At 39.5% G+C, this 25949-nt stretch overlaps 1 protein-coding gene across 1 annotated transcript; it reads left to right on the top strand.

Annotated features, from left to right (window-relative positions):
- Positions 1–7587: 7587 nt before the first annotated feature.
- Positions 7588–25124, top strand: LOC141002353 (sacsin-like). Its single transcript, XM_073473656.1, has 7 exons — positions 7588–7611; positions 8411–8498; positions 8669–8780; positions 9889–10035; positions 10148–11579; positions 12605–12693; positions 12790–25124. The coding sequence occupies exons 1-7, from the start codon at positions 7589–7591 to the stop codon at positions 23778–23780; spliced, it is 12882 nt and encodes a 4293-aa protein (XP_073329757.1). The 5' UTR covers position 7588; the 3' UTR covers positions 23781–25124.
- Positions 25125–25949: the final 825 nt, after the last annotated feature.

Here is a 25949-nt window from a genome sequence, read left to right as displayed (position 1 = left end):
TTGTCATGTTATATTGTTTTTCTGCATACAGGTATTTGTATTTCTGTATATAGGTACTGGCTGTGGTCTCAAGCTGGGATATAGTACTTTGTAGTATTTCTACTTTATTTCCTCGTTTTGTGTATTATTGTTTGCTCATATGTAAGTAGATTTTGCTATAATATTCATGCATTGAAATTTTGAAGTTTTTAACTTTATACCATGGTTGATACATATTTTTCAACTTCATGATTGATGTAATTGTATTGTTTTTGTATACTGTGATGTGTTTACTGTTTGAGTCTTGCTTAGAAAAAAAAGAAAAAAAAGAAATTGGTCATGTGACCAGCATGCATTTAAACACACCTGTGAATGCTCAGGTCAGACCTGAGGTGAACCTGATGACGCTGAACGAAACGAGTTGTTCCCTTTTATAAAGTACTATAGTAAAGTCTATGTCAGTGTGCAGAGGATTTGTTTGTTAAGGTTATTACACACGTTCCTGCTGCCTACCAGCACCTGACTACCTGTGGCTGTGCAAGGAGATTTCATTGATTCCATTAAATATATTGTCTTTGTACTTTTTTCAATTTAATATATGCCAAAAAGGATTAGAAAATTATTACATTCTGTTTGATTATGTTTTCCACAGCTTTCTAACTTGTTTTTGGACTATTCTGGACTTAAAATAAAATGGTATTTCTACAGTTTTCAACTAGTAGTTGTCTTCTTCAACTTATCATTATGAAGTGAATGAAACCATCAGCTTTACATGGGTTCCCTATAAAATTCACTACAAAAATACAGTTTTGTCTGCCACCCAGCACAGGGTAACACATGAAAAGGGAGGTTAGCTTGTTATCCCTGTGGACAAAAGCCATATGAGAACCGCCGTTTCCTGTCGTAAAAATCTTAAATCTGTAGTCCAGAAAGTTTGAGTTGTATGGCATCTGTAAAAAGTTTCTCACCCTTGAACCAAAAATCACAAAAACTCAGTATGAGGTAGTGGAAATGTTTTCGAATTGAACTGTAAAGCACCCATGGTAAGCCAACTTCTAAGCCTGCATGTTTAGTTCTTAGCGTACTTACAAATGCCAATAGGATTTTGAATGAATTTTTTCACTTTGTCTGTGAGATATAATTCCAGTTTAATACCTTCAACCTGAGCAGCAGTATTATCAGCCAGAATATTGAACACAGCTGTGTGTGTGGGCATCCATGGTTTTTACAATTAGCTCAAACTAAACTGAAATGTGTTCACTGGGGCCTCATACAGGAGCATTAAGAGAGAGAAAGGTCACCTGGATGTTTAGTTTCCAGTGAGGACAACAATTTCAAGTTAAAGGCACTTTTTTATTCATTAAGAAATCATGTTATGAAAATAATGACAACTAACCATATATCAGACAAATGTATCTTTCCATATGTTAACAACAAAAGTTTGCTCGGGAGGATCTGAGCAGTCACCAGAGCAGAACTGTCTTCTCCTTGTGCTCGGCGTGTGCTTCATCTCACCCTGGAAGTGGCCAGTTCCCACCGTCCTTTCATACTATAAAAATGTTTACAAGGCTTTTCACGTCTCTTCCCAATGTCCACACATGAGAATACATTTCAAACTATTTTTGTTTGTGAGGAAGAAGTTCGCATATATACCAGATTCAGACTTTGTGTTAAGCTTCCTGTCTCCTCCGTCTATTAATAATTTACACAAAATCTGTACATACTTACAGCAGGCTGGAGCCTGTTTCTGAACAGATGTGCACATAGAGAAAAAAAGCAACATACAGTGAAGTGATTCTTTAAAAGGTGGGAGGTTATGGTGTTACAAGCATATTAGACACTTGCTTCATACGTTACATGCAACTAACGTTTTTCAACTCTCATTCAACCTTTTGGCACTCGAGATGAGGCTTTGACATTCTGCATCGAACCCATATTGACTACTTCTTCCAGTCTTTTGCTAAAACACACATTCAACACAAGTGACACTAGAGACAGACATTATTAAAAATATTTATGGAGTAAGTGTGAGTTTGTAATGGCTGATGTTAGGATCAAGTATATTCATCTTAGATCAAGACTTTGGGTGCAACAAGAGCAGGATTTACCAAACCTAACCTCCCTCTGCATATTCCCTCCCCATCCAACAGCTGAGAAACTTCACAAAATTAAGTCAAACAGGAGCTGGGATAGGAAGAGGCGTCTGAAAAAACACTTAAGGCTTAATTCATAACATTTGGCACGTTGCTGACAGGAAGCAATGGTAATATTCCTCGCCACCTCACGACCTCAAATGATCGGCACTTACTGTCTGCTCTCATTTAAGTCTTTCGCTTCACTAATATGCATTTCAGGTAAAACAATAACTATATTACACATTTTATATTTAGAAAAGAACGAGATTGAGTCAAACCACAACGTTATTTCTAAAGTTTCTTGTTACTGACACTACAAACTAAAGCACTACTGCTGGAATGAACAACAAATAACGCTAACGGCCCTCCTTAAACACTGCTGTGTGCTTCTTTGAACATGATCCGAAACATAAAAACCAGGATTGACGGACGACATCTGGAGAAAAACATACGATCTGCGACAGCACAGGAGGCTCCACGAACGTGGAACTAGAGTTGGGGTACTGGCGTCTGTCCTGTTCTATGGCACACATGTAAGGAAACTAACATTCATAATTTTGAAGACTGACAAAGTAAATTATGTAAATGGCACAGTGTAGGATTATACCTTAACCACCTGCTGGACTGCTATCGGGTGTCCTGGGTTATCATACATACAAAACTCTCTTCAACAAAACCAGAATGCCCTTTAAAACATCATTTGTTGAGGTGAGAAATCACAGGGAGAAACAGACATGAGGTTTGTGTTCATCTTATTTCTCTTGGAATTTCTCTCCATTTTGTGGTGAAGTTTTGCATCCACGTTTCTTTCGTATTTCCACTCCAAAATGGATGAACATCTGACATCATAATGAATAATTCAAACAGAACAGTGTTAAAAGTAGTGAGCTACAATTAATGTTGATCTCTCACCATTCAGATATGCTCGTTAGAACGGATAACAGAGGTCTCGATGTCGATTGGGTGATACCTCATTCCTCTCAGCTCCAGAGTCTCATCAAGAGAGCTAACCACATAGAGGGTGTCATAGCGCTTTGACACAGACACATACACACAGAATTACAGTTTATATCTGATAAGATAAAGAAATAAAGTCTTGAGGTGATGAGGTAGAAATATCTTTAGTCCATTCTCACCTCCACTGGCGTCAGTCAGCTCCATGCACCTCAGGAAGCCCAGGTAGCCCGTCCTCACCCACACAGTCTGAGTGTCGCCGAAGCTGAGCTTGGTGTTGAAGTGGTCGGCATGCAGTGATGTTGACCTACTGGAAGATGACCCGGCACTGTGGCCAAAAGATCTCAATGACAGAGAGAGATGCGCAATTGTTCAGAAAGGACCTGTTCAGATAGAGACAGGCTTTCCTAAAAATCAAGACGTAAATCAGTAAATCAAAGGATTCTGTTCTATGCTTTTGTTGTCGGCTTTTGGGGGATGGAAGTACATAGCTGTGTTCCAATGGTTTTAATAATTGGAAAAATCTTCAGGCTCACCTTAAGCAACACCAGAGGTCCTGGGGCAAGTTGAATTGATGGCCCAATTTGACCCTGTCATGAAGGAGCATCTGAGGAGGATTAAATAGAAACAGCTTGCAGATACATACCTTAGTAAGCATATTCAAAATGAATTAATAGGCCTTGTCGGACAGTGCACCACTGATGCAATAGTAGAGCGAGTGAGGAGGGCAAAATACTATGCTGTCATCATGGACTGCACTCCTGATGTCAGCCACGATGAGCAGCTGTCAGTGGTGTTGCAAATTGTGAACTGTGAGCTCACAAAGGGAGTGTCCATCCATGAGCACTTTGTGGGATTTCTTGTGGCAGAGGACACCACTGGCAAAGGTCTTCTTGACCTGTTTCTAGGACACCTGGAAACACTGGGCTTGGATCTGTCTGACTGCCGTGGCCAATCCTATGATAACGGCAGCAATATGCAAGGGAAAAGGCAGGGGGTCCAGGCGAGAGTCCTAGAACTCAACCCCAAAGCACTGTGTGTTCCATGTGGCAGTCACACCTTAAACCTGGTGGTTGGGGATGCTGCCAAGTCGTCTACAATTTCTCTAGGGTACTTTGGGACATTGCAAAGACTTTATAATTTGTTTAGTGGCTCTGTTCATCGCTGGACAATTCTTCAAAAACACGTAAAAGATTTCTCAGCCAAGACCTTGTCCACAATACGATGGGAGTATCGGGTGGACGCTGTGAAGGCTGTGCACTACCAGCTTCCTGAAATTGTTGACGCATTGACAGCTCTGGAGGAGTATGCCAGTGAGAGGAAGGATCCGGAATGTGCCTCCAGCAGTGGAAGCATCAGGAAGGAAATGAAGAAATGGCCATTCATGTTGAGTACCTTTGTTTGGTACAATGTGTTGTACCACATTAACAGAGTCAGTAAAATCTTGCAGAGCCCCAGTGTGTCAATTGAGGCTGTAAGGAGAGAGATCATGGCAGTGTCAGACTATCTGGAGGAATTTCGAGAGCATGGTTTTAACTCTGCAAAAACAGATGCCAGGGAAATAGCAGAGAAGATGGAGGTGGAAATGAGCTGGCCTGAGGTGCAACAGAGAAAGACAAAAAGGCAGTTCACACACACACACACACACACACACACACACACACACACACACACACACACACACTCCCTGTCTCTCTCTCTTTCATCCACTAACTCACTCACTCACTCACTCACTCACAAAAATAATTCATCTTTGCAAACACTCACTCTCTCCCCATCTCCATCCCCTTCCTCTCGCACACCATATTACTACCATAGTTGAGCATACATTGTTTTGTAATTTTTTTGCAATACATTGCACAGTAATTTGTAGTTATTGTTATATTGTAATTTCATAATTGCAATCTCATTCACTCTCTCTCTCTCTTTTTTTCTCATTCACACACTCTCTCTCACACTCTCACACAGACACACACACACACACACACACAAACAGACACACAAAAACATAATTAATCTTTGCAAACCCTCACTTTACCCCCATCTCAATCCCTTCCTCTCATACACACTTTGTATACTACTGTTGTATGTCTGTTTGCATACATTGTTTTGCAATTGCTATTGTTATATTGTAATTGTTAATTTTGTAATTGCAATCTCACTCACACTTCATGCACAGTCTCTATTCACTCTTTATTTAGAGCAAGTACTGACAGGTGCCTTTGGGGTGGCCCCTCCTACTTTTTTGTGTTAAAAGAACAGATGTGGAGGGCTCCCTAGCTAAGTTCGCCACTGCATATCTCACACACAGTCGTGACAGGTGGTAACTGTTACACAGGTGATCAAACACATCTGTCGCTCTTTTAGTGATTTTTTTATTTAATTAATAAGCATTACTTGTTTTTTTCACTGTAGTAGTGATACAATATGCCGTGTTAGTTAACAGTTAACTAACTTGTTGTTAGTTGTTGTTGTCAACAAATGAATGAATCAGTCAACTGCCTTTATTATACCGATGTGTGCACATGATGATGATAATACGGGGCCATCTGAGGTCAGATCCACGGAGATGACCCCGATAAATCAGTTTCGTTTCACTGGAGGCAGAAGAACAAACGATGCTTGATGCGCTGTAATGTCGCTGCTTCCCTAAGTTTCGTTTAGTACAAACTGGCACTTGAATTCGGCGGAAACCGAAAGTTATCCGCAGTAACGACGTGCGGTGTTGGGGTTGGACCGTCAGCAGCCTTTATAAACAGCACACCTGGTGTAACATCCTTTAGTTTGTCTGGGACTGATGCGACTTCTCCACGAACATGACTGAGGTAATGTGATTTTACTACTGTTTAATTGTTGTTTTGATCCTTTTAAATGTATTAATATTAATTATTGTCTTCATCAGCATCTCTGAGCAATTAACATGCAGTATGTTAAGTAGGTATTTATAGGATGGATAACAATATAAGGAACATTTATTCTTTCAATGTCTAAGAATTTACGAAATGAATCCACGACGTTTAAAAAAGTTAATTTGTTCTTTAATCTTACTTCTCACATGTTCTTTTTTTTTACATTTCTTACACTACTCATTTTAAATGTTATTCATTCATCCATTTCAGGTTTTGTATTTATTTTTATTTTTTATACAAATGATACAAATAATCATCGAAAAAAAAACAGTTAAAGAGAAATATAACCAATTGTACAAGCAAACAAATAAAGGATAAACAAGGATAAATAAAAAATAAGATCAAACATGCCAGGGTTCAATGTAAATAAATACATTTTAGATGTTTTCTGAAGTTATTGTCTTAACATATAGCTCAATTTCCTGGAAGTGAGGTTTTGCCTCAGTCAATTAACATTTATGAACGTAAAACTTTGCAACAAATAAAATGAGATTGCAAAAATACTTCATATATTTTGTGTTGACGCTTGCACAAAAAGTTCAGAGTTACACATGGATATTATCCAAGATTTATCTTGGGTAGTATCCCCTCCAAGATAAATCTTGGATGATATCTTGCCAAAGTTTGCAGGCATGTGTTTATTTCCAAAGTAGATGGACAACATTCTCAGTTTGAGTTTTTCCTGCTTGGGTAGTTGACGTTGCTCTGCCCCAAACAATAGATACAGGCGTGTTGCCAGCCTCAGTTTCGTCCAGGTTTGGGTTCCAGGAACTTGAACCAACAATTACACTGCTCTAATACTATTACAGTATCAGAGAAGTCGGTTAGACACTCAGTATGAAAGGCACAGGTGAGGTGGCAAAATCAAATTCAAGGCTGAATGTTAAACATCTTAATCAAGCTATGAAGTTAAGAAAAAGTTAATTGATTGTTCTGACTGTCCTGCACCTTCTTGTGTGTTAGCTGTATTCTGGAGAAAAGTATGTTACTACTTCAATGAACCAGGCAATTCATAAAACTGGATAATTGAGTATGCACTAGAGCAGGTTTCAGAAGAGTCCAGAAGCCTAGCAAGCAGCAGTTCCTCATTTCCTCTACAGTACAGAAGTGTGACTCAGCAAAGTTATCTGGTTAAATCAGGCTCGAAGTTCTCTTACTTAATTTTCTTCTAGTGTCTCTGTAATAAAAGACTACAAAACAATTTGCACCTGTGCATCTGTGGTCTGGTAATATATACATTTAATTAAGTATTATGAATTTATTGATGAAAACATTGATGAAAACATTTTGAACTTACAGTTAAAGTTTGAGTCTTGGACCATTAAAATCGCGGTCAGCACAGTACAGTACATACACTATGCAATAATGTTTGATTATGTAGATCTATACATTTTATAGCATTAAAACAAATGTTCAGCTGCACTAATGTATTTATAAGGTATTTTATCATATGTGATGTGCTCAGGCCTCACAGCTCTGTGTAGCCTCACAATTATTGCCAGCGGCTACACTGATTTCCTTTGAGTTTGACGTGGGTTAAAGTAGAAGTTTGTTCTGCAGTGATTTTGTGACAACACTTTTCACTCTCTTACAGCATCCATCCCAGGCAGGATGAGTACGAAGAAAAAGACTCGGTGAGTTTCATCTCTGTCTATTTGTACTAATGTGCTAAGTGATGACAGGAAGAGGCAGACCAGCTGTTGTTCTTCTTTTATTTTGAGGGCAATTGAGGGAGGTGGTATTTTGACCTGAGTTGTGCACTGAAGCAATATTTGACTTACTGGCAGTGATTTCTTATGAACTTATGAAACTTACAAAAAAAAATTCAACTGTGAATTCTATTCTGGTTATTAATATTTGGCCTTCTGAAGCGCTATACATCATATTTTACAGAATATTATTGTTGAGTCTATGCCACATTAACCTGTGAACCTAGAGACACTCTGTAAAAGCTGTTGAATCATAGTATTAAAAAGCAGCAACTTGTTATTTACCACGTCTTTTAATATGTTGACTTTTGTTAATTTGTTTATTATGTTTAATTTAAAATGTTTTAAACTAAAATTCTTGAATATTGCACCTTTTAACTAATTAACTATTTGTAACTAGTTATCACCTGACACTGTAAGAGTCAAAATGTATATTCAAGCAAGTCAGCTTTTATAAGTGTAATATTTCTTGTGTATAAGAGAGCAAAGTCACATACAATATACTTGTGAACATTATAGCTCTGATAGCTCCGAGTCATTTTTATGGGCCAACGAGGAAACAACAGGTTTCATATGCTTTCAAGTAAAGCACTTAAATTTTATGGCTAAATATATAAGTCAAATACAAGAACCTGACTCTAATCCCAGCTCTTCCCCCTTGAATTGCTTCTTGATGAGTCACCTTGTGTTGATTTTGAGCTTTAACCCTTGTTTTCTTTTTCAGAACGTCTTTTGGGGCAACAGCACCGCCCTTCATTGATTACCTGAAAGATATTTTACGTCGATATCCAGATGGTGGACAAATTTTGAAGGTTAGGCAACATAATTAATATTTCCTGTGGGGGTGGACTAAGGGTATGCTGGAGCTTTAACTATAACTTTGAAGGTTGGCACAGTGATTGCAGTGCAGAATGGAAATCCTTGAATGTTAGCTTTGGTCTGCTACGCTCTGTTAATGGTTGTCATTTTTGTTTGTCAACAGGAGCTGATTCAAAATGCAGATGACGCTCAAGCCACAGAAGTGGTTTTCATCCATGATGAGAGAAGCTACGGGACTGAGAGCCTGTGGACTGATGAACTGAGAGAATACCAAGGTATGCGGGATATTCAGAGATTATCATTGTTCTGTGGTTTTTCATAATGTAATTTTCAACAAAAATAGATCATAAAATAGGTAGTAAGAGCAAATGTGATGTAGACCGATAACACAAGGTACTTTTTATTATGCCAGCGTGTCTTTTTACTTTCTTCACTTGCATTTCTTTTTTTTCTTTTTTTTGGAAAAGCACCCAGAGTTTGTTATTCGGCTGCCCTTCTTTTGAGAGATTGTTTTTTCTGCTTGTTTTCTTGTTAGTTTCCTGTCAAAGACCAGGGTGGTTGGCCTGTGCGGAAAGTTTTTGCCGAAGTTTCGGCATGACAGTAGATCACAAAATATTCTTATCTTGGTTCTCATCATCAGTTGATAAGGTGGCAGTCTGATATGCTAATCATTTATCCTCAGGAATTTCCAAACAGCCCCCATTTTTATTTTCCTTATTTAACGGAAAAATACAATCATACACCTGAATCAAATTTCTGTCTTTCACTGGACCCAAAATTAACTTTATTACCTTGGTAACTCATTGTTAAACACACTTTATTGGTAGATGATAGAAACAATAAAACTCAATAAAACCATTCTGATTAGTGTCCCAACAATCACCAACTTCGGTTGGAATAACCCTTAATTCACAGAGATACAGTATATTTGAAAATACTGGGTGGAGCAGAGATATAGAGCCTCTGTTTGCTGACAGACACTTGCTGTGCGCCATGGAGCTCTGGGGGAGAGAGGCAGGGCCGAATTGGAGGAGAGCTCAAAAGTTTATTTTTGAAACTTTAGGGATTAAAAAAATGGAGGTTGGATTTTTGGCTTTACATGCCGTTTGTCCACACTCCCCCTCTCGGCCATTGCTGGCCTGTCTGGTACTGTGGTAACTTGCTGAAAGAGTCTGTTGCTGACAAGCGGCTCTCACTCAATCTTCAAAAGCATTGAACTAGCAAAATAAAAATGATGTAAATTGCCCAAAGAAATCTCCTAAAAATGCAAACAGGAGATGGACCCGATAGCAGATATATTCTTCCAATTGCTTAACTCTAGTCTCTAGAATATACTTCACTGATTCTTTGGTACTCTTTTTTTGTTTGTTTGTTTATGCAAAGGTCCTGCCCTCTATGCCTACAACAATGCAGCATTCACTGATGACGACTGGGAAGGAATTCAGAGTGCAGGGAGGAGTGTCAAGCGTGATGACCCAAACAAAGTCGGGAGGTTTGGAATTGGCTTCAACTCTGTTTACCACATAACAGGTGAAACTATGTACATTTACCACACATGCATAGAACAGTCTCAGTTTAAGTAGCCTGTAGTAAATCTGTGTAGTAAATTAATGGGACAATATCTGTTTCACTTTATTCACAGATGTGCCATGTATATTCAGTTCAGGGTCCCTTGGTCTCATGGACCCCCAAGAAAAAATATTTGGAAAAAGAGAGGGAGGCTTTCGATGGTTTTTGGATGATCCAGAACACCAAGACGCTCTGATGACGATGCACAATCAGTTCCAACCCTTTCGAGATATATTTTCACTTGTGAGCAGACAAGAATGGTCAAAAGTCATTAAAGAGGATCAGCAGTTTGATGGGACAATTTTTAGATTCCCCTTGCGCAACAAGGCATCAGATATTTCAAACAATCTCTATGACTCTAATAGGGTGGTTGATCTTTTTGAAAGCTTCATTGCTGATGCAGACTTAAGCCTCCTGTTCCTGAAAAATGTGACTTCTGTGTCCTTGATACATGTCAGCGTACATGGCACCGTTAACACCAGACTTGAAGTGAAATCCTCAGTCCACACAGATGTCGTGTTGGAGTCAGAAGATGAGTCAGTCGTTGAGGGTTCAACAAGGTTCAAATCAATAACCCTCACCTCAGAAGACCACAAAGAAACAAAGTGGCTTGTGACAACGTGCACCATGAAAGAAGGCAAGATAGAAAAACTTGATTCACTCGCAAACAATTTGAAGTTTTTCCCTCAAGTTGATTTGGCATTTCCTTGTGGTGAGAAGAGAGACTCTCAGGAAAGTAGACTGAGCTGCTTTCTCCCCCTCCCAAACAATGAATCCAACAAGACAGGACTCCCAGTTTATGTCAACGCATGCTTTGGCCTCACAGACAACAGAAGACACATCAAGTGGCAAGAGGAAGACCAGAAACATGATGAACATGCTGTCTGGAACGAATTGCTGATGAAGGAGGTGCTCCCACAGGCATACCTCATGATCATTCAAGATGCCATTAAACTTGCCCAAGAATCTATTCTGCCTGCCCTGTCTGTGTACGATCTGTGGCCAGATATCAGCCAGATAAAACACAAAGACAAATGGTATGCGGTTGCTCTGGATGTTCTCCGACACTTATTCAGACAGAATGTGGCTGTCCTTTCTCTTGCCAAGGATGAAAAAATGTTTGTCACTCCGTCAGAAGCTGTGTTCCCCTGTAATGGTCCAACAAGCCCAGATACATTGGCCGCCATCAAAAGGACTTTGGTTTCCTGTGGAGAAAACCTTGTCACTTTACCAGGCAGTGTTGCAAGAGCTATACATGAGGCCTATCCACACCTCAATACCCTAAAATATGTGACTCCAACTTTTGTAAGAGACATTCTCCACAGGATTGGCACACACATCATCCCCAAAGACGACAAGCTCTGTCTTTTGGAGTACATTTTGAGTGATGGAAAATACAGAGATCTCGAGGGTCTTCAGCTGCTTCCACTAAACAACGGCTCTTTCAGGTCTTTCACAGACAGAGACGAGGACACTGCACTAATCGACAGCCATGAATTTCCAAGGTAGGGTTTTCATTTTTGGCCTTATTCTCCAGATAAAAATAAAGGTGCATGTTCTATTGTAAATAAAGCCAAATAATTGTTTTTTACTGATTTTACCATCAGTATTCCTACTGTATAGTCACTACTGATTATTGAGCCAAATGTGGACCAAACAATGTGGTGAATGCTGAAGTTTCTAGCCAGCTGTAGGCTGTAAACAACTTCTTTAACTTGCCCTTGCCTAAATAATCTACAATCCTTGTGCAAGAAGCCCTTGAGTTGAGGAGGATATTTTGTACTGATGTTTATGTTGTAGCTGCGGTTACTAATGTGTATTATCTAGCTTATGATGTAAATTATTAATATTGTTCAATTTCAGCTTCGAACATCAACCTTAATTAATGGATTTTTTTGCCACTTGGGGGCAGTGAAACAGTCTCCAAACACAATATCGACATAGTGTCACGCATTGACATATATAAAGATGGATGATGCATATCCACTTCCTGCCACTGTACAAGCCAGAATCTCCCGGATATGAACTTTACCATATTATTCTAGTGCTGTCATTTGGAGCCATTTGGAGTCTGCACAGTAGTGATGGGTTCAACTTTCAATAATGATATTTCACTCCCATCTTATAGCATTGAATAACTTATTAAAACCAAACTTACGACCAAAAACAAAACAAACAACCTTAAATGACAGAAACCATCTTTTAGAGAAATTTATTTGACATGTGCTTTGGGATTTTAGTTTGGCCCATTTCCAATCTGCTTATATATGGAGGCACAGTTAAAGCAATTTCATTTTATTAAGTTAACATGTTGGTAGTTGTTGTCCAAATCCATTCTTAGGATCATTAGTACCGATCAACTCACGCTTATTTGCTTTAGTATATTATTTGACAGTTGCTGTTATTTTAGCCCCGTTTGACTGGATTTAGATTTTAAAAAGACCATCTATTTTTGGTCACTTAATGTAGACTAAAATTATATGCAGATTTTTTTTTGCATGCCCAATTAACAATTTTATCCTTTGTGCAGAGTCTTGCTACCGTGCTGCCAACACCTCTTCATCCCAGATGATCTCAGTCTAGCCTGCAGTACCCATCTGAAAGAACTGGCCAGAAAAAGTAAGTCACTTCATAGAATACAGGAATTAAAATTTTCATGTTTTCACACTACATATACACTATATTTATGTATATATTTTCATGAATGTTTTCTAGATCTATTCAATGTCATAAACATTGATGCAGACCAGGTGGCTGAATATGCGAGGAGGTATTTGCCACAGGACTGGAAGCAGATGGGGACGGGGCTTGTTACCTGGGACGTCGGCAACAGTCAACTTCCACCTTTGGACTGGCTCCAAGAATTCTGGAAATTTCTCAATACTCACTTCAAAGAGTTAAGTAAATTTACTGGAATGCCATTAATACCAGTCAGTCCCCTGTCTGGCAGTCAGCCTGTATCACTAGCAAGACTACAGCAGAACACAACTCTCATTTTTCAGAAAAGCAAACAGATTGACTTGCCAGAACAAATAGCTCAGTTGGTGAACAAAGTAGGTGGCACAGTGGTGAGAGGCAATGAGTGGCTCAAGCACGAAGACTTAGACTCTTATGTGCTTTGCCCATCTCCAAGGAGTGTCATGAAAGTCTTTGTGAATTTAGATTCTCAGGATCTCATCAGAGAACTCAAGACTGCCTCTCACAGGGCAAGAGAAGAACTGAAAGATTATCTCTCTCGTCTGGATTCTCTTTCAGCCAGTGAGAAAGATTTTCTCTCAAAGTTGCCTCTGTTTCAAACCATGAAAGGCTCATGTGTCGCAGCTCAATCAAAGCAGGCTGTGCTCCTGATTTCTGGTCTAACGGTACCAACAGAGTTCCCTATGCCTGATTCAGTTGTGCAGTGTGCAACTGAGGCTGATCGCAGACTGTTACAGCTGCTCAAAGTTAAACTCTTGAACACAGCTGAAGCAGCCACTCTCCTCATTGACTGTATTGAGAGGGAAGTTTGCAAAAAAGAAAACACTGAGAAAATCATGACTTGGATTTTACAGCATGGTGCTGTCCTTTTCTCTCAAAACCAGACCTTAAAATGCAAATGTAAGGACTTGAGCTTCATTGAAGTCAATGGAGAGCTGAAAAAGACCTCGCGTTTTTTTGATCCAACAATTCATAATTTCAAAGTCATTTTTGAGTCAGATTTCTTCCCTCCACCTGTATACACTGAAACATCGGAGATGCTTAAAAGTCTAACAGATCTTGGACTGCTAAATAAAGAAGTGGATGTGTCACCTGAGCACTTATTGCATGCTGCCACACTGATTGACCAACTGGATGCTGACTCTCAATCTGAGGCTCTCGAAAGGGCTCAGGTGCTCTTGAAAATGTTGGATACTAATGATCTACTGTCAAAATTTTCTGATGATCAGCTTGATTGCCTGAAAATGCTAAAATGGGTCCCATGTGCTAAGTCCTTTGATGACAAAAAACACTGCAATGAAGAATCTCAGGAAAGTTGTTTCTTCTGTCCAGATGAAATAAGGCATTCTATGTATGAGGACATTGTTGGGCATGTCATGCCTCTGGTGGGACATTTCAGTGACAGAGTTACCAGCAAACTTGGTCTCAAACGCCTACCCCCAGCTGAAAAAGTGATAGAAAATTTGTTAGTCTTGAAATCAGAAGCAGAGAACATGGCCGATCCTGACACTAATGTGGATTTTAAGAGGAAGTTGCGTAGCATTTACGAACACATGCAGAACAACATCTCTGCATATGCAAAAGTCATGAACAAGGACACTAGCTGGTTGTGGAGTCACAACCAGTTTGTATCACCACAGGATCTGGTTCTAGATTACCCCCCTAATCTCGATCTGAGCGCTTACATTGGGAAGGTGCCAGATGAATTTCTGCCATACAAGAGGTTGCTCCAGAAGTTCGGCCTGAAAACATCACTTTCAGATGAAGAAATCGTTGGCATTCTGCATTCTCTTCAGCAAACCATTGAAGAAAGGCGACAGCCATTTGCAAGTTCCTCTGAGATAAAAGCGTCAATCGAAATTCTTAACTGGCTGTGGAAAGAGAAGAAGACAGTTCAGGAAGACATCCCGGTGCCAGTCCTAATGGAGGGTGAACAATATACCCTTAAACCACTGTCAACAGCAGTCTTCTGTGATGTAAGCAAAAATGGGCTGAATGAGCTGATGTACAGCCAAGAGGAAGTCCATGTTGTCCATGAGGAAATCCCAAAAGCAGCAGCTGAATGGTTGAACATCCGATTTCTCAGTACCTACATCCTCGATCCAGAGTTAGTGGGAATCGAACAGTGTGGTCAATCTGAACCGATAACAACGAGGATTAAAAACATTCTTAAAGAATATGATGAAGAAAGTGACATCTTCAAAGAGCTCATACAAAATGCAGAGGATGCTGGGGCAGAAGCCTGTAAATTCTTGGTGGATTTCAGAGTGCACAAAGATGCCCCTGAAAGTCTCATTGACCCTGACATGAACCTTTGTCAGGGACCTTGTCTTTGGGCATTTAATAATGAGCAGTTCACAGCTGAGGATTGGGCAAATATTGTCAGAGTTGGCGCTGCTTCGAAAGAAAACAAGGTGGAGAAAATTGGAAAGTTTGGACTTGGATTCAATACTGTGTATCATGTAACAGATATTCCTTCTATCCTCAGTGGCAATAGTCTTCTCATTCTTGATCCAAATGTAACTCACCTCAAAAAGCATATCAAACATAAAACAAATCCTGGAATCAAGCTGAATCTCGCTCAACAAAGACTTTTTCATTGTTTTCCTGGTCAGTTTGGACCATATGAACGCATTTTTGATTGTAACTTCACCAAACAAAGTCCCCCCAAACCCTATCCAGGCACTCTCATCAAACTACCTTTCCGAACTGAAAAAGAGGCTCTCAAGTCAGAAATCAGCAAGAAGGTGTATCATGAACACACTATTGTCACTTTTCAACAGCACTTTACTGAGAATTCACAAACTCACCTGCTGTTTCTGAAGAACATCAATGCATTATCTCTACAAAGTATCTCAAAGGATGCATCAACTCCGCCAAGAGAAGACGAAATAGAAACAGTTTTCACTGTCTCCAAAACCACTCTGAGCACAATGAGGATTCATGATGAAACCAATGTGTCAAAGCAGCGTCAAGCTGAGAAATCATTGATGAAACTTAATGGAAAATGCAAAGACATCATCGACTGCTGCACAGTAAATATTGTACAAATAACCAGCCAGCAATCTGATGTTACTGAAGTCCAGTCCTGGCTCCTGTACAACTGCTTTGGGACACAACATTCTTTGGAAATGGCCCTTCAAGAAAACAAGCAAGCCAGTTTCTCTTTGCCCATCGGGGGGATTGCTGTACCTTTCAAAAATGATCCAAAAACAGGGAAACTGGCCTCATTACAAACAGATCTTGTTGGACAGGCATTTTGCTTCCTCCCTCTTTCAATTCACACAGGTCTTCCAGTCAATGTGAATGGAACATTTGCTGTGACGAGCAACCGAAAAGGTCTTTGGGAGAGTGGAGTGAAACATGACTGGAACAAAGCCCTTCTTCAGGATCCCGTAGTGAAAGCATATGTTACTGTGCTGTCAGTACTAAAGGAAATGTCTGAAAACAACCAACTGGAAAATTACAACTATCACACCTTCTGGCCAGATAGAGAGAAAGTGAGTGAAACGTTCAAGCCTTTGGTGGATGCATTTTATTCCGTCATTGCCCAGCACTCCATTAGTCCAGAGATCTTTAGTGATGGAGAACATTGGTGCTCAATGGACAATGCCATATTTCTACACGAGAGCATTGAAGAGAATAAAGACATCAGTACACTTGCAATGCAGGTGTGCAAGAAATATGCAAAAGCACCCAACCATTATGTCCCTCTTCCACTGTGGTTGAGAAATAGCTTCAAACAGGCTGGCCTAGAAAAGGTTTTACAGAACAGAACATGGAACTGGGAGAGGTTTTACCAAGAAGCAGTGTTTAACAACCTTGGTACCATGGATCCTAAGAGTAGAGATACTCTTGTGCTGCATGCTATTGACCTCAACATCAAAGAAATTGATAAACTACTAGTCTGCTATCCATGCATCCCCACAAAAGGCGGACAGCTCCAGTACATCAAGAAACTTGTGAATCCATCAGGGAAAGTGGCCTGTCTTTTTGAACCAGAAGAAGGGCGCTTGCTTGGTGGTACAAAAAATGACTTTTGCTCACCAAAAAGGATTCAGCGTTTGTTGGAACTTGGAATGGCAAATGATCATCTCCCATTGAAAGACATCACAGAGAAGGCAGGCACAATCACCAAAACCTGGAGCACTGACAAAAAGAAAGCATATGGCCGTTTGAAGTGCCTTCTTGAACTCATGAAGGATCACATGAATGACAAAGACTCTCTCCACTGGAAAACACTCAGGACAACTAAACTTCTTCCAGCATTTTCCCCTGGAGATACAAAAAAGGAAAGAAAACTAACACTTGAAAGGCCCACTGATATCTTCAGTGACAAATGCTCCCTACTTGTTAACATGACACAACCAGTGCTGGATCATACTAGTGTGGAAATACACGACACTGATCCAGTCCTACAATTTTTGGGAGTTAATGACAGTCCGAAGCCTGAGACAGTACTTCAGCAGCTGCAAGAAGCATGCAGGCAATCTCAAACCATTGACGGACCCATGCTTCTCAAAATAGCATATGAATGCTATAGGTTTCTGGATCAGTGGCTCAGTTATGGTGGGAATTCCAATTTTATTTCAGAGAGGGCAAATTCATTCCCATTCGTTCTTGTTGGCGGCACATTTGTAAATGTGAACCATATAGCTGAAACTGGCCAATTTGAAGCAAAACCCTATCTCTATGTGCTTCCACCTGCTTTCGCTGCTTTCAGGAAGCTCTGGGAAAGTGTAGGTGTTAAAAAATATTTCACAGTCCTTCAGTTTCAAACTGTGCTCCAGGAATTGCGCTCTCGACATGGCAAAAAGCCCCTGCCAAAGAGTGATCTGTCAATTTGCCTCACAATTTTAAACACAGGGATTTATGAGGCCAAAGAGAAAACAACGGGTGACTGTCTTATACCCAATGCACAGGGTGTTTTACAACCTGCCAGTGAGATGTTCTACAATGACAGTGCATGGATGCCAGTTGCTTCAGGTATCACATTATGCCATGAGAATATCCCACGTGTTATGGCTCGCCATTTTGGAATCAAAACTACCAGACATCATACTCTGCAAAACCATGTAGTGGAGAACATTTCACCATTTGCTTTTCAGTTTGAACAGCAGGAACAACTAACTGTTCGAATTAAAAACATCATTTCAGCCTATCCAGCAAAGAAGGATATCCTTAAAGAGCTTATCCAAAATGCTGATGACGCAGAGGCAACCGAAATTCACTTTGTTTGGGACAAACGACAGCATGGCAAAGAAAAAACATTTGGGAAGAAATGGAACCATCTGCAGGGTCCAGCACTGTGTGTGTTCAACAACAAAGTGTTTTCTGATGCTGACCTTACTGGCATTCAGCAGCTGGGAGAAGGAGGAAAGCACAACTCTCAAGGAAAAATAGGAAAATACGGAGTGGGATTCAACTCTGTTTACCATCTCACTGACTGCCCCTCAATCCTCACTGGAGATAAATTACTCTGCATCTCTGATCCAAATCAGAAATACATTGAAAGTCATTCAGACAAAGCACCAGCTGGCATTGGCTATGAACTAGCTGACACTTTCAAGAACATGTACATGGATGTCTACAAATCCTTTCTTCCTGACAAATTTACTCTTAAAGAGGGCACCATGTTCAGGTTACCTCTAAGGATGGGTACCATGGCAAACAGCTCTAAGATATCAAAGCAGGAAGTCACTGACAATGACATGAAAAGTCTCTGCTCTGCCCTTTCTGAAGATCCTGAAGGACTAATTATGTTTCTAAAAAACATCTGCAAAATAGAAGTCCATGAGATCAATGAACATTCAGGAAAACTTGAAACCATCTTCATGGTTGAAAAAAATATACCACAAACAAGCAGAGAAAGAAAAGATGCTTTTGTAAAACTTCAACAAAATGCACTGCAGTCTCACAGACCAGTAACGCCACAAAAGGCCATTTATGGAACTGTGATTTCAACCTCAGATAAAACACAAAGAAAATGGATCATTGCAGAACAGTTTGGCTCATTCAAAAACAGTGGGGAAGGAGAAATAAGACTATCAGCCAAACTTCCCCAAGTAGCAATAGCAGCACGTGTTAGCTCAAAGGGTCAAGCATCATCCAGCCACACAGATTTCATTGGAGAAGCCTTTTGTTCACTTCCTTTGCCAGGGAAAACTGGACTGCCAGTGCATGTCAATGCAAACTTTGAGGTAGATTCTGCCAGAAGAAGCCTTTGGAAAGAAGATGGTCAAAGTTTAAAATCTAACTGGAATGAATCTCTGAAACAGAATGTCATTGCTCCACTCTATGCAGATCTCCTTCATTACATCAGCAGTTGCATGTCAGATAAGAAAGTCTCTTCTGCACAGATAGAGTCATACTTAAGTAGCTCCTACTTGTGTTTTTGGCCAACTGTGTCCAAAGATGTTGGTCAGGATTGGCATGAAATGATACATGAGGTATACAGATCAATCAAAGGAAGAGGCCTCAATGTAATACCAGTGTTGAGGAGTTCAACACGTTTCATTGCAGACCGTGAGTTTAAGGAGTACGCTTTTGACTGGTGTAACGTCAGAGAAACTAAATCAACTGAGGCACCTTACCTGACACACCCAGAAAGTGACGAGATTGTTCCAATTTTGGAAGAACTTGGAATGACATTGGTTCCTTTTTCCATTAAAATGCAAAAAGTTTGGAATAGTTTCACATCTGCTGGCGTGGCAGTAAAAGATGTGAATCCTTCAACTGTTCAGACTTTCCTGAGAGAAAAGCCCCTCAATGACCCAACAAAAACAGATAAGGATTTACCCCTACCTATAACTGCCACTCTGATCAGAGATGAAACAAGATGCTCAAAGCTCTTGAGTTTTTGCTTAAAGGACTTTGAAAGAGGCTTGAAAAAGGTCACCAAGGACAATTCCAGTTTGCTCAATGGACTCCCACTTCTTCTAACAAGAGACAATGTTCTGGGAGTGTTTAACTCCAAAACTCCCAAGCTGATATCAGCATTCGAGAGTCTATTCGTTGGCTACGAGGACCAGTTTGCAGATTATCGAACCAATCAAGTCCACACTCGTGTTCTGCAAACGTTCAATCTTGTCAAAGGTTTAACAGTTCCCTCTGCAGAGAAATATCTGAAGCCTGCAGTTGAGCGTCTTCTTCAGATCTGTGAAGTTGATCCGGACAATGGTCTTCATATCAAAAACGAGACAACTTTGAAATGGTTGAAATTACTTTGGAAGTTCTTGACAAGTCAGATTAATCCTGCAACGTCCAGTGATGATGTACAAAGTCTGACATTGAGAGATGTGAGGCAGCTCTTCAGTGACTGCTGCTTTTTACCTGTTGTGTGTCCAAGGTTGAACAACAAACACTTCCTGACAACAATGAAGGAGATGCCAAATGTTATTCACTTCTCGTCAGAAAAAGACCTATCAGGCATCCTTTTCAAACTCGGTTTCATGAAGCTTGACAGTGTATTCTTCTCTGAGATACATGGAGACCGACAGCATGTTCATTCACTTCTACACCCTGAACTTATGGATGTGAATGATAAAAGCTCTGTGTTGGACCAGGTCTACAACATTAAACACTCAGAGTTTTCCCAGCTTTCCACTGATGAGATGAAAGAGCTTCAGCGTTTCCTGCAGGATGGAGTATCCAAGTCCGAAGACAAACAAGACTATCAGAGAAAGCTCAAATCCTTACCATTATTTGAAACAATACATGGTAACCGAGTGAGAATTGATGGACCTAAAGAGGTATTTATTCTCAACACTACATGCTCAATGACAAATTCAGACTTGTTCAGTCTGCCCAACAGCAATGGCATTTTTCTCCAGAACAATCCAGAGAACTGCACTCTGTCACAAATGGTGAAGATCCAAATCCTGACGGATTTGGAGTATTTCGTGAAGTTCATTCTTCCCATTGTACACACACTCACAGAGAGCCAGCTGCTTCAATGCCTCAAGTTGTTACTGTCATTACAATACACTGACAATTATTGTCAGTATAAGGACAAAATCATCTCCTCTCTGAAGACAGTCAAACTGATTCGCAGTTCTCAAGGCAGATTGGAGACAGCGTCATACTACTTTGATGACAGTGTTAAGTTGTACAAAAAAATGTTGCCCCAAGAGAGATTTGTGCCTGTGATATTTTGGACTGAGTTGTGTGGAGAAACTGTACAAACAACAGACCAACCAAAACAACTACTTCAAGAACTTGGAATGAAGCATGTTGTGTCAAAAGATGACATAATAAATTTTGCACACCAGTTAGAATCAGAGGCTAAAGGAAACTGTCAGTATAAAGAGTTGAGAGAGAAATCATCATTGATTTTCAAAACAGCATTGGCTATAGTGAACAACCACAATAACAAAGAGGAAAGGTTGCTGGAGAGCATAGCTGACATCAAGTTCATTTTCCCTGTGAACATTAGAAAAGAACTGTGCAACTATCACCAACCATTTGCTGCTGAGGGTACTGCTGTAAAAATCAGAGGATCTTTGATCGAAAGCGATGCAAGGCATCAAGAACTGATCTGGTCTTCAATGCCAATCATACATCTGCCAGTTTACAAGTCACAGAGGCTCATGACTATGATGAAAAATGCAGGAGCTCATGAACAACCACCTTCAAACTTTGTAACCAGTAACATGAGCAACATCTGTCAGTCACCCTGTGAAACTGACCAGTTGATCGAAACCCGTGCCAATGTGTTTCGAAGTTCGTATGCCTACTTGCAAGCAAACAGCTCTGAAGGCCGACCACTATCTGATCTTCCTGTTGTGTTGGTTGAAAAAGACAAAGAACTTGTGAGGCCTGATGATGTGTGTCTTACACTCCCCTATGATCGCGAGTTCAGGCCGTATTTGTACAGCATTTCTCCCCAGGATGTCATGTTCGCAGTCTTCTTCAAGAAAATTGGTGTGAAGGACAAACCTACTGCAGTGCAGTATTGTAATGTTCTGGCAGAAGTTTATGCTGATTCCTGTGATAAACCACAACTAAACCCAAACCAACTGCAAACTGTAAAACGTGCTGTTCAGCAATTTTTTCAGTTAATCGAATCTCAAGAAAATCGTTCCCATGTTGAGGATGTAAAGACTTTGTATCTTCCTGCAAAAGATGGTAAATTATACCCATCATGCACACTCTACTACAATGACACAACATTTGAGATCAAAAGGTTGGAAGACGCACTGGAAAATAAGTTCCTGTTGCTTGAGAAACTCAGTAAATGTCATTTGGGCCCTGACATCTATGAGCATCATCGGTTGGTGAAATTGCTGCCTCAGAAATTTCAGCCTAAAATGTTGTGTCAGTTTACTGAGGAGAAAGTAGTGGAATTACACATGCAGCTTTGTGAGCTTGAAACTAACTGTGAATTTCGTAGATGGTTTGACACACATCTGTCCTCAGGAGCATTTAGACATGGATTAATTTGTCTTATCAGACAGCAGTCACAGGGAAAAATAACACAAGAAGAAGCTTCTGAGATGTGCAGGAAGACTTTTGGCAGTATTCAAATTGTTTGCTGCAAAAGTCTGGAAACAAAGCTTTGGCTGGGAAAAGAGCCACTACACAAAACTGCCACCGAAACCGATGTGTTTGTCAAAGGAGGGCAACAAGGTTGCATCTTTTACTTAAAACACAACAATGAGATCTCTCTACAGGTGATAACTGACATCAATATAACATTGACAAAGGAGATTAATGCTCTCCTGGGAAACAGAATTGCACCAATTCACCTCCAGGTTCTCGGTAAACTTCTCACGTGTAATAACCTGCAAGGGGTTAAGAAAACTCTGGCTAACAATGGTATCCGTGACAGTGCTGAAACTGATAGCGTCAGTCAACAATCAGCACCTGGAACAGATATTCCAGAGGAATGGCACGATTTCTTAGACATGAACTTGCTCAACAACTTTGAAGAGGGGGAATACGTTGGCTACAGCACTAACAACAAGTACATTTATGCAGTTATTGTTGAAGAATTGACTGGGCACTCTGGACCATATTCACAGCGGTACAAAATAGATATTGGAGGGGATGAGCCAATTGAAGTCAGTTGTCTTGACCTGTATCAGATTAAACGACAAAAGAAAACAAGAGGGAGGACTTGCACATCTGCTGAAGCATCTTGCATGGAGCTGGAGCCACTAGCAGGAGCTGGGCCACATTCTTCCCAGTCATCAACTACAAGTTCCTCATCTACAAGTTCCTCATCTACAGGATCCTTACCGACGTCTATTGAAGAAGCTAAAAGAGAAATTGACAAGTGTTTGGCAGAGATCTGGACCCTTCCTCAAGAGGAGAGGAATAAAGCTATCAAACGAATGTACCTGAGATGGCATCCTGACAAAAACCTTGACTGCCAATCACTTGCCACTGAGGTATGCCAATACTTGCAGAATCGAATTAATGAGCTCAACAAAGGCAATGGCAGGACTGCAGGTTCGTCCTCTTCAAGGGGAAACTCAAATTTCAGAGACTTCTATGATCAGTGGAATCAGGAGGCCAGGCGACACAGAAATGGTCGAGAGAGATTCTCTAGAGCCCACCAGTCCTACAACTTTTGGGACCATAATGAAAATGTCCCGAGGCCGAACAGAGAAGAGGCCCAGCGCTGGTGTAGGCAGGCTCGTTGTGATCTCAATGCAGCTTACAAAGACACAGGTGGGGGCAGCACAGAGTGGTGTCTGTTCAAAGTCCATCAAGTAGTGGAAAAGGCTCTCATAGCTGCTGAGTATAAAAGAAATGGTCAACATCCCAACAGCAGCTCCATTTCAGCCCTAGCTGTACGAGTTTCCCTTTATAACGTCCAACTGAGAGTTCTACCTCAAATTGTGGAAAATCTGAAGACTCTGGGAGTAGACGGCAAAAAGACTCAGTATCCCAACTGCCATCTATTTCCCCATATTCCAAACGGACAGTTCAAATCAGAGAATGAAATGTTGGCACTGAGCAAGGCATCTGAGCTTCTCGATAAAGTAGAGGCATATGTGAACTAGGAATTCAAAACAGTCAATTTTGACATGTTAAAAAGGCTGTTACCATATTGTCATCTTGAACAATACTGATAACAAAACAACAGCACAATTTGTTAAACAGGTCGAACATAAGAATGATATGACTGTTACAAATATTCTAAAACGAAAAGGTTTTGTTTTGACTCTTTACTGTAGAGCAGTTTTTTATTAGCAATTTTGTGAACATTTATGACCAATCACTGAGGACCAGTAAAATAAGTGTTAGGCTTTATGAAATGTTTTTTTTCTTTTGAAATGTTGCAAACATTTATAACTACTTACTGATGCCCAGTGAAATCACTGTATGACTTTGTTATGAAAATGGAATTTTTTTTTCGTATTGTAGTAAACATTTATAAGTACTCACTGATGGCAAATACAATCACTCTATGAAAATGTGCTTGATGAAATGTTTTTTTTTTTTTTGTTGTTGCAATTTTATGAACATTTATGACAACCCAATGAGGACCAATATGATCAGACTACAGTTTTGTTAGGAAATTATTTTTTATTTTCTTTGTAATGTTGTAAACATTTATGAACACTCACTGAGGACCAGTATAATCAGTGTACAGCTTTGTTATGAAATTAAATATCTTTTTTTTAATTTGCAGTCTTTTAAACATGTATAACTACTCACTGCAAATAGAATCACTGCATTAAATACTTTACTAGCCAAATGCAAATTCTTTTTTTTTTGCCATATTGTAAACATTTATGACTACTCACTGAGGACCGATACGGTATATTCACCATATGATGTATGAAATGAAATATCTTGTTTTTTGGTTTTTGTTTTAGCAACGTTGTGAAACTGTTTACTACTCACTGAGGACCAGTATAATCAAGGTATGACTTTGTTATGAAAATTAATTTTTTTTTCGTATTGTGGTAAACATTTATAAGTACTCACTGATGGCAATATATAATCACTCTATGAAAATGTGCTTTATGAAAGTTTTTTTTTGTTGTTGCAATTTTATGAACATTTATGACAACCCAATGAGGACCAATATGATCAGAGTGCAATTTTGTTCGGAAATTGTTTTTATTTTTTATTTTCTTTGTAATGTTGTAAACATTTATGAATACTCACTGAGGACAGAAAAAGTATATTCACCATATGATGTATGAAATGAAATATCTTGTTTTTTGGTTCTAGCAATGTTGTAAAATGTTTACTACTCACTGAGGACCAATATAATCACGGTATGACTTTGTTATGGGAATGCAAATATAAAAAATTTAGAAGATTTTTTTCATTTTTGTTGCTGTTGCATTAACCTTTACCTTCTGAAAAAAAATTAATAAAACAATGAAATTTAATCAAGGATGAAACTGCAGTTCCTGTTTCATATCTTTAAATGTCATGGTAAAATGTTGCTAGGGGCAGCTACAACTAGTGAATTTAAAATGACTATTTCCAGATGATACAACCATGATTCCCAAAATGTTGGGATGTTGTCTAAATCAATAAAAACAGAGTGCAATCTTTTGTCAACTGCTACAGAGAGTGGTTTTAATTATATATCCGTTATACAATCATGTGTTTCACAAAGTGGTGAACCATCCTTGCCTTTCGAGGATACCCCCTTAATACCCAATCATGATAATATCACCTGATACCAATTTACTTGTGGAATATTATATATATATATATATATATATATATATATACGTATATATATATACGTATATATATATATATATACATATATATATATATACATATATATATATATATATATATATATATACATATATATATACATTATATATATATATATATATATATATATATACATATATATATATATATATATACATACATTATATATATATATATATATACATGATGAAACCATCAGCATTTACATGGGTTCCCTATAAAATTGGCTACCACAATACAGTTTTGTCTGCCACCCAGCACAGGGTAACACATGACAAGGAAGGTTAGCTGGTGATCCCTGTGGACAAAAGCCATATGAGCACCTCCGTTTCACGTCATAAAGATCTCAAATCTGTAGCCCAGTGAGTTGTATGGCATCTGTAAAAAGTTTCTCACCCTTGAACCATAAATCACAAAAACTCAGTATGAGGTAGTGGAGATGTTTTGGTAAGCCATGGTCAGCCAACTTCTAAGCCTACATG

Source organism: Pagrus major, chromosome 9 (assembly GCF_040436345.1).
Source record: "Pagrus major chromosome 9, Pma_NU_1.0".
NCBI classification, from domain to species: Eukaryota; Metazoa; Chordata; class Actinopteri; order Spariformes; family Sparidae; genus Pagrus; species Pagrus major.
This window is presented reverse-complemented; position numbering and strand designations above follow the sequence as displayed.